This window comes from Pristiophorus japonicus, unplaced genomic scaffold, assembly GCF_044704955.1.
Source record: "Pristiophorus japonicus isolate sPriJap1 unplaced genomic scaffold, sPriJap1.hap1 HAP1_SCAFFOLD_3824, whole genome shotgun sequence".
Taxonomy (NCBI): Eukaryota; Metazoa; Chordata; class Chondrichthyes; family Pristiophoridae; genus Pristiophorus; species Pristiophorus japonicus.
The window spans coordinates 3283-13392 of NW_027253679.1; the positions used below are offsets into that span (position 1 = coordinate 3283).

Here is a 10110-nt window from a genome sequence, read left to right on the forward strand (position 1 = left end):
GAGAGAGAGACAGGGCGAGCGAGAGAGAGAGACAGGGCGAGCGAGAGAGAGAGACAGGGTGAGCGAGAGAGAGAGAGAGGGTGAGCGAGAGAGAGACAGGGCGAGCGAGAGAGGGACAGGGCGAGCGAGAGAGGGACAGGGCGAGCGAGAGAGGGACAGGGCGAGCGAGAGAGAGAGACAGGGTGAGCGAGAGAGAGAGAGAGGGTGAGCGAGAGAGAGAGAGAGGGTGAGCGAGAGAGGGACAGGGCGAGCGAGAGAGGGACAGGGCGAGCAGGTAACAGGCAGTGGAGGGAGTTTCTTTGACTAAGTTAGGAGTGACCATTCGCAGACTCGCTCTCACCTGCCTGGAGCAGTAACCCTGGAGTAACAGGAAGTAGGGGAAGTCGAAGGGTGGATGGATGGAGAACTGGGTGGAACTGCCGTCACTGCTTTCAGTCTCCTCTTTCTCGATGCTGAGACATGGCCGATCTTTGTCTTCCTCGGGGTCCAGAGCTTCGATCCGAGCGCTCCGGATACTTGGTCTGCTTTCTCTGGTCTTCATCGATAGATTCAGCTCACTGACACTCCGCCAAAGAGCGAAGCTGGTCTCGATCTCCTCGTCTGTCAGAGCCGACGATGCCCGTGCTCGGGTCATTTGCAGTCTGCGAGCCTGAGCATTGATCCCTGCATGGGCAATGAGGAGTGTCAGCTGTGCAACACACCGGACCAAAGTCCGGCTGGGGGAGAGGTGTCATAGTGTGACACAGCACAGCCATAGCGGTGTCACTCTCCTCCTCCTCTCTCTCCGCCCCCCCGCCTGTCCCTCTCTTCCCCCCACCCCCACCCGCCTGCCCCTCTCTCTCTCCCTCCCCCCCCACCCGCCTGTCCCTCTCTCTCTCCCTCCCCCCCCACCCGCCTGTCCCTCTCTCGCTCCCTCCCCCCTCCCGCCTGTCCCTCTATCCACCCCCCTCCCGCCTGTCCCTCTCTCTCTCCCTCCCCCCCCACCCGCCTGTCCCTCTCTCCCCCCCCCTCCCGCCTGTCCCTCTCTCCCTCCCCCCCCACCCGCCTGTCCCTCTCTCTCTCCCTCCCCCCCCACCCGCCTGTCCCTCTCTCGCTCCCTCCCCCCTCCCGCCTGTCCCTCTATCCACCCCCCTCCCGCCTGTCCCTCTCTCTCTCCCTCCCCCCCCACCCGCCTGTCCCTCTCTCCCCCCCCCTCCCGCCTGTCCCTCTCTCCCTCCCCCCCCACCCGCCTGTCCCTCTCTCTCTCCCTCCCCCCCCACCCGCCTGTCCCTCTCTCTCTCCCTCCCCCCCCACCTGCCTGTCCCTCTCTCGCTCCCTCCCCCCCCACCCGCCTGTCCCTCTCTCTCTCCCTCCCCCCCACCTGCCTGTCCCTCTCTCGCTCCCTCCCCCCCCACCCACCTGTCCCTCTCTCTCTCCCCCCCCCCCCGCACCCGCCTGTCCCTCTCCCCCCCCCCCACCAGCCTGTCCCTCTCTCCCCCCCCCCCACCAGCCTGTCCCTCTCTCTCTCCCCCCGCCTGTCCCTCTCTCCCTCCCCCCCCCCTCCTGTCCCTCTCTCCCCCACCTGTCCTCCTCTCTTCCCCCCCCCCGCCTGTCCCTCTCTCTCTCCCTCCCCACCCGCCCGTCCCTCTCTCCCTCCCCCCCCCCCACCCGCCTGTCCCTCTCTCTCTCTCTCTCCCTCCCCCCCCCCACCTGTCCTTCTCTCCCCCCCCCCCACCTGTCCTTCTCTCCCCCCCCCCCCCCGCCTGTCCCTCTCTCCCCCCGCCTGTCCCTCTCTCCCCCCGCCTGTCCCTCGGTCAGTGGTCCTTTACCTGCCGTCACTGTGTCTTTCTCTTTTGCCGCGATTTCGTCCACATCCACCTTCCTCCGGATTTCGAACCTCCGAGCGAAACCCTCCTTCGGTTTCCAGAGTGACTGCAGAATGAGGGGCTTCTCATTGTCACTCACAACCCGGAAACACTCTGTCCTCCATTGGTGGTCCTCATCTGATCGCCCAATCACATCGCACAATACATAGTCACTGCCAGAGCTCTTGTCCAGGGAATATCTAGAGAACATCGAACACAATCCATCTGATCAACACACCACTCGCGTTAGATACAGAGTAAAGCTCCTGCTACACTGTCCCATCAAACACTCCCAGAGCAGGTACAGGGGGTTAGATACAGAGTAAAGCTCCCTCTACACTGTCCCATCAAACACTCCCAGGGCAGGTACAGGGGGTTAGATACAGAGTAAAGCTCCCTCTACACTGCCCCATCAAACACTCCCAAGACTGGTACAGCATGGGGTTTGATACAGAGTAAAGCTCCCTCTGAGAATATCCCAATGAGAAGGAAGGACTGTAAGAAAAGGGATAACCATCCATGGCTAACTAAGGAAATAAGGGATGGTATTAAATTAAAAACAAGGGCATACAATGTGGCCAAGAGGTTCAGGAAACTTTTAAAAGCTAGCAAAGAACGACTAAAAAAATGAGAGGGGGATGATAGATTATGAAAGTAAACTAGCACAAAATATAAAAACAGATAGTAAGAGTTTTTACAGATTCATAAAAAGGAAAAGAGTGGCTAAAGTAAATGTTGGTCCCCTGGAGGATGAAACTGGGGAATTAATAATGGGGAACAGGGAAATGGCAGAGACGTTGAACAAATATTTTGTATTGGTCTTCACGGTAGAAGACACTAAAAACATCCCAATAGTGGATAATCAAGGGGCTATAGGGAGGGAGAACAATCACTATCACTAATGAAGTAGTACTCGGCAAAATAATGGGACTAAAGGCGGACAAGTCCCCTGGACCTGATGGCCTGCATCCTAGGGTCTTAAAAGAAGTGGCTGCAGAGATAGTGGATGCATTAGTTGTAATCTACCAAAACTCCCTGGATTCTGGGGAGGTCCCAGCAGATTGGAAAATCGCAAATTTAACGCCCCTATTTAAAAAAGGAGGCAGACAGAAAGCAGGAAACTATAGACCAGTTAGCCTAACATCTGTCGTTGGGAAAATGCTGGAGTCCATTATTGAGGAAACAGTAGCAGGACATTTGGAAAATCATAATACAATCAAGCAGAGTCAGCATGGCTTTATGAAAGGGAAATCATGTTTGACAAATTTGCTGGAGTTCTTTGAGGATGTAACAAGCAGGGTGGATAAGGGGGAACCAGTGGATGTGGTGTATTTAGATTTCCAGAAGGCATTCGATAAGGTGCCACATAAAAGGTTACTGCACAAGATAAAAATTCATGGGGTTATGGGTAATATATTAGCATGGATAGAGGATTGGCTAACTAACAGAAAACAGAGAGTCGGGATAAATGGGTCATTTTCCAGTTGGCAAACGATAACTAGTGGGGTGCCGCAGGGATCGGTGCTGGGGCCTCAACTATTTACAATCTATATTAATGACTTGGATGAAGGGACCGAGTGTAATGTAGCCAAGTTTGCTGATGATACAAAGATGGATGGGAAAGCAAATTGTGAGGAGGACACAAAAAATCTGCAAAGGGATATAGACAGGCTAAGTGATTGGGCAAAAATTTGGCAGATGGAGTATAATGTGGGAAAATGTGAGGTTATGCACTTTGGCAGAAAAAATAGAAAAGCAAATAATAATTTAAATGGAGAAAAATTACAAAGTGCTGCAGTACAGAGGGACCTGGGGGTCCTTGTGCATGAAACACAAAACGTTAGTATGTAGGTACAGCAAGTGATCAGGAAGGCAAATGGAATGTTGGCCTTTATTGCAAGGGGATAGAGTATAAAAGCAGAGAAGTCCTGCTACAACTGTACATGTTCATCATCATCATCACAGGCAGTCCCTCAAAATCGAGGAAGACTTGCTTCCACTCCAAACGTGAGTTCTTAGGTGACTGAACAGTCCAATACGGGAATTACAGTCTCTGTCACAGGTGGGACAGACAGTGGTTGAAGGAAAGAGAGGGTGGGACTGGTTTGCCGCACGCTCCTTCCGCTGCCTGCGCTTGTTTTCTGCATGCTCTCGGCGACGAGACTCAAGGTGCTCAGCGCCCTGTACATGTTATTGTTGAGGCCACACCTGGAGTACTGCGTACAGTTTTGGTCTCCGTATTTAAGGACGGATATACTTGCATTGAAAGCTGTTCAGAGAAGGTTCACTAGGTTGATTCCGGAGAAGAGGGGGTTGACTTATGAAGATAGATTGAGTAGGTTGGGCATATACACATTGGAGTTCAGAAGAATGAGAGGTGATCTTATCAAAACATATAAGATAATGAGGGAGCTCGACAAGGTGGATGCAGAGAGGATGTTTCAACTCATAGAGGAAACTAAAACTAGGGGGTATAGTCTCAGAATAAGGGGCCGCCCATTTAAAACTGAGATGAGGAGGAATTTCTTCTAGAAACATAGAAACATAAAATAGGTGCAGGAGTAGGCCATTCGGCCCTTCGAACCTGCACCGCCATTCAATGAGTTCATGGCTGAACATGCAACTTCAGTACCCCATTCCTGCTTTCGCGCCATACCCCTTGATCCCCCTAGTAGTAAGGACTACATCTAACTCATTTTTGAATATATTTAGTGAATTGGCCTCAACAACTTTCTGGGGTCGAGAATTCCACAGGTTCACCACTCTCTGGGTGAAGAAGTTTCTCCTCATCTTGGTCCTAAATGGCTTACCCCTTATCCTTAGACTGTGACCCCTGGTTCTGGACTTCCCCAACATTGGGAACATTCTTCCTGCATCTAATCTCTCTAAACCCGTCAGAATTTTAAATGTTTCTATGAGATCCCCTCTCATTCTTCTGAACTCCAGTGAATACAAGCCCAGTTGATCCAGTCTTTCTTGATATGTCAGTCCCGCCATCCCGGGAATCAGTCTGGTGAACCTTCGCTACACTCCCTCAATAGCAAGAATGTCCTTACTCAAGTTAGGAGACCAAAACTGTACACAATATTCCAGGTGTGGCCTCACCAAGGCCCTGTACAACTGTAGTAACACCTCCCTGCCCCTGTACTCCAATCCCCTCGCTATGAAGGCCAACATGCCATTTGCTTTCTTAACCGCCTGCTGTACCTGCATGCCAACCTTCAATGACTGATGTACCATGACACCCAGGTCTCGTTGTAGAGGGTTCTCTCAGAGGGTTGTAAATCTGTGGAATTCTCTGCCCCAGAGAGCTGTGGAGGCTGGGTCACTGAATATATTTAAGGTGGAGATAGACAGATTTTTGAGCGATAAGGGAATAAAGGGTTATGGGGAGCAGGCGGGGAAGTGGCGATGAGTCCATGATCAGATCAGCCATGTGCGTACTAAATGGCGGAGCAGGCTCGAGGGGCCGAATGGCCGACTCCTGTTCCTATTTCTTATGTTATGTTCGCTACACTTTCCCATCAATGTGCCTTTTCTGAACCCACTATGAACTCCGTGTAAGATTACGTGGCCTCGCTGAGAGTGAGTTTAGTGGCAGGAGCAGTCTTGCATCGTGTGGCAACAGCCAAGGACCCTGTGACTCGCCGAGCCCTGACAGAGGAGACCACCGACCCATCTCACTACGCCCCAAGTCCCAGAGTTCGGTCTTTATTTTTTTGCCGCAGTTTCCACCAAGCAGGGCTGAGCTGCGATCGGCAGGACCTCTGGTGTCTCCAGCCCTGTGAGAGTGTAATGAGCCGAGGGCAGTGAGGGCCGAGAGACTCGGTCAGCCTGCGCTCACAGAATGAAAGGAAGGGTGAGTTTACCGTGAGCACAGTGCTGGCCTGGTGGTGGCTGGGAGCAGGGCCTGTCTTTTACCATGCTGCATCAAGCGTGCTGAGGTCAGTGCTCCTCACCTCCAACCCCCCCCCCCCCCTGCAACTCGAACAGACTGAATATTCGCCACTGGGGTGAATCACATCCCCCCCGCCCCATGTCGCATCGAGATTTTGGCGGTCTCATAAAATGGACGATAGCCAATCAGCAGCTCTGCCTGATTCAAACATTCGGAGATGTTAAACGCAGGCCCCGTCTGCTCCCTCAGATGGACGTAAAAAGATTTCACCGACACTATTGGAAGAAGAGCAGGCGAGTTCTCTCTAGTGTCCTGGGGCCAATATATATCCCTTAACCAACACCACTAAAACAGATTATCCGGTCATTATCACATTGCTGTTTGTGGGAGCTTGCTGTGTGCGAATTAGCTTGCATGTTTCCCACAGTAACCACACTTCAAAAGCACTTCATTGGCTGTAAAGCACTTTGGGACATCCTGAGGTAGTGAAAGGCACTATAGAAATGCAAGTCTTTCAGGTGAATGGGGTGTGGCCGTTCCCTAGTGCCCGCCTTATCCTCCTGCCCCAGGCCCGTCTGCTGCTGACACACTGAGCGAGCCATGGAAAGGAACGGAAGTACCAACCTCTCCAGCGCCTCCTTCACCAGCTCCTGGGCGCTGGAGCAGGGTGTCGCCAGCACGCTCTTGTAGTTAGCGCCCGCACAGATCTCATCGCCGAAGATCTTGAGCACGCCGGGGGCCGTGACCTGTGTGGACAGCTCAGTGGGGTCGTCTGTGTCTCCTCCCTCCTCCTCGCTCGCCCGCTGGTCCTTGAAGCTGCGGCCGCGGAACACCGTGCCCAGGCCCCGGTTGTGCCGCTTGATCTTGCTCCGAGCCGGCTGCCGCACACCGAAAGCCTCGCCCGATTTGGCGGTGGTGTCCGACAAATTGGACCTGGGAAGAAAGAATGTCTGGGTTATCGCAGCCCCTCTCAGTTCCAGCAGCTGGATGGACCCTTGCTGAGGGACGGGGGATTGCTGAGGGACGGGCGATTGCTGAGGGACGGGGGAGTGCTGAGGGACGGGCGATTGCTGAGGGACGGGGGAGTGCTGAGGGACGGGGGATTGCTGAGGGACGGGGGAGTGCTGAGGGACGGGGGAGTGCTGAGGGACGGGCGATTGCTGAGGGACGGGCGATTGCTGAGGGACGGGCGATTGCTGAGGGACGGGGGAGTGCTGAGGGACGGGCGAGTGCTGAGGGACGGGGGAGTGCTGAGGGACGGGGGAGTGCTGAGGGACGGGGGAGTGCTGAGGGACGGGGGAGTGCTGAGGGACGGGGGAGTGCTGAGGGACGGGGGAGTGCTGAGGGACGGGGGAGTGCTGAGGGACGGGCGATTGCTGAGGGACGGGGGAGTGCTGAGGGACGGGGGAGTGCTGAGGGACGGGCGATTGCTGGGTCGCTGTCCAGTTAGCCGATCTCACCCGGGGGCGGTGGTACACGTGCAGCATCGGTGTAGGGAGGGGAGAGATAGGCGAGTGGGTGAGTGAGTGAGTGAGTGAGTGAGTGAGCGAGCGAAGCGATGACTGACCATCCCAGCCTGGGACTGGGCGCTGTCGCCCATTCGGTTGATAGACACGGAATGGCCGCTCTGTTAGCTTCTCTCCTCCCCGGCCCGGGCACAAACGACGTGCTCGCTGCCTGTTTGAAATGCCCCTCACCGCTCCATGAGTCGTGGATCTGTTTTGTGTAAATATCAGCCCACACTCACAGTCCTCGGCACTCCCTCAAATTGTTGTCGGACTCCCACATTCACCGTACTGACTGCACTTCAGACCCAGCAAAGCGCGAGAGTCAGCCTCCCGCCAGAGGCCGTTCGAGGAGAGAACGCCACGCCACCCCGTGCTCTCACTCACGTACGGACCTTCAGAAACAGACACCTATCCAGGAAAGGCCTGTAACCGACCCACTCACTATCCCAGCAGCCTGTGCAATGAGGCCCCCACACCCACACTCAGTCCTGCCGGGGAGGGGTGTGCCCATGCTGCCAGCTCACACCCACCCTGTGCCCACTGACACCGCGCCAACCTTCAACGTGAGCCCAGAGTGTCCTCAGCACAATCACAGCTCACACCGAGCCTGTCCTCGGCAATGCACAATCCACCCCACCCCCTCACACACACACACCCCCCCCACACACACACACCCCCACACACACACACCCCCCCCACACACACACACACCCCCACACACACACCCCCACACACACACACACCCCCCCCCCACCACACACACACACCCCCCCCACACACACCCCCCACATACACACACTCACACACACCGCCCCCCACACACACACACCGCCCCCCACACACACACACACACCGCCCCCCACACACACCCCCCCCCCCACACACACACACACACCCACACACACACACCCACACACACACACCCCCACACACACACCGCCCCCCACACACACACCCCCCCCACACACACACCCCCCCCCCACACACACACCCCCCCCACACACACACCCCCCCCACACACACACCCCCCCCACACACACACACACCCCCACACACACACACCCCCACACACACACACACACCGCCCCCCACACACACACACACCCCCCCCACACACACACACACACACCCACACACACACCCCCACACACACACCGCCCCCCACACACACACCCCCCCCACACACACACCCCCCCCACACACACACCCCCCCCACACACACACACCCCCCCCACACACACACACCCCCCCCACACACACACCCCCCACCCACACACACACCCCCCACACACACACACCCCCCCCACACACACACACACACACACTCACACACCCCCCCCACACACACCCCCCCCCCACACACACCCCCACACACACACACACACACTCACACACCCCCCCCACACACACACCCCCCCCACACACACACCCCCCCCCCCACACACACCCCCCCCCCACACACACCCCCACACACACACACCCCCACACACACACACCCCCACACACACACACACACACTCACACACCCCCCCCACACACACACCCCCCCCACACACACCCCCCCCCCCCACACACACCCACACACCGCCCCACACACACACTCACACACTGCCCCCCACACACACACTCACACCCCGCCCCCCACACACACTCACACCCCCCCACACACACTCACACCCCCCCACACACACTCACACTCCCCCACACACACTCACACCCCCCCCGCACACACACACACCCCCCCCACACACACACACACCCCCCCCACACACTCACACTCCCCCCCCCCCACACACTCACACCCCCCCCCCCACACACTCACACCCCCCCCCCCCACACACTCACACCCCCCCCCCCCACACACTCACACCCCCCCCCCCCCACACACTCACCCCCCCCCCCCACACACTCACACCCCCCCCCCCCCCACACACTCACATCCCCCCCCCCCCCACACACTCACACACACGGACCCCACACACACACAGGGCAGGGCATTTACCCAATGAGCCATTGATGAGCTGTCCAAGTTGTACTTTCAGTTCCAGGCAGCATAACGTTGAGTGGCGGGCGGGAGGCCAGTGACTCCGACACCCGGAACACAGTGTGCTGAGAGAGGCGAGTCAATCTGGATAGAAGTCTGTGTTTGAGCTGACCCACACTCTTGTGAAGTCTGACTCCCACCTCATACTAAAGACGTCAGGACATCATTTACACGACCCTCCTGCGCTGCTGTTTGTTTAAAAACTAGCCAACGTTCATATCCTAAAGTGCTAAGTGCCAGGGTCAGCAATCGTTGGCCTCACACCCGCACATCTTTACGTCATCCCAGCTCCTTCAGTGATTATCCTGAAACTTAGTATCCGCCCTAATCTTGGAGCAGAGAAGGTTGAGAGGAGATTTGATCGAGGGGTTCAAAATCATGAGGGGTCTGGACAGAGTAGATCGAGAGAAATTGTTCCCATTGGTGGAAGGGTCGGGAACCAGAGGACACAGATTTAAGGTGATTGGCAGAACCAAAGGCAACATGCAGAAAACTTTTTTCCGCAGCGAGTGGTTAGGATCTGGAATGCACGGCCTGAGAGGGAGGTGGAGGCAGACTCAATTGCAGCTTTCAAAAGGGAGTTGGATAAATAGGAAAACAAGTTGCGGGGCTATGGAGAAAGGGCGGAGAGTCGGCACCAGCTCATTGGGCCGAATGAGTTCCTTTGTGTTGTAACCATTCTGTGATTCTGTTATCCTCCCTTCACCAGACCTTCAAACATTAGTCACCCTAACATTGTTCGAATATAGATCCACGGTGTTCAGACAGAGAGAATGAGAGTGAGAGAGAGAGAGAGAGAGAGAAAGCGACAGAGAG

General features: G+C 56.1%; 1 protein-coding gene across 1 annotated transcript; it reads right to left on the reverse strand.

The window, feature by feature from the left end:
• Positions 1–340: 340 nt before the first annotated feature.
• Positions 341–9360, reverse strand: LOC139250505 (ras-associating and dilute domain-containing protein-like; the record flags this gene model as incomplete). Its single annotated transcript, XM_070872881.1, has 4 exons — positions 9253–9360; positions 6367–6675; positions 1809–2044; positions 341–663 (listed from the first exon to the last, which is right to left on the reverse strand). Coding segments are annotated over exons 1-4 (921 nt in total), but the record flags the coding sequence as incomplete, so codon positions are not given.
• Between the last annotated feature and the right edge of the window lie 750 nt (positions 9361–10110).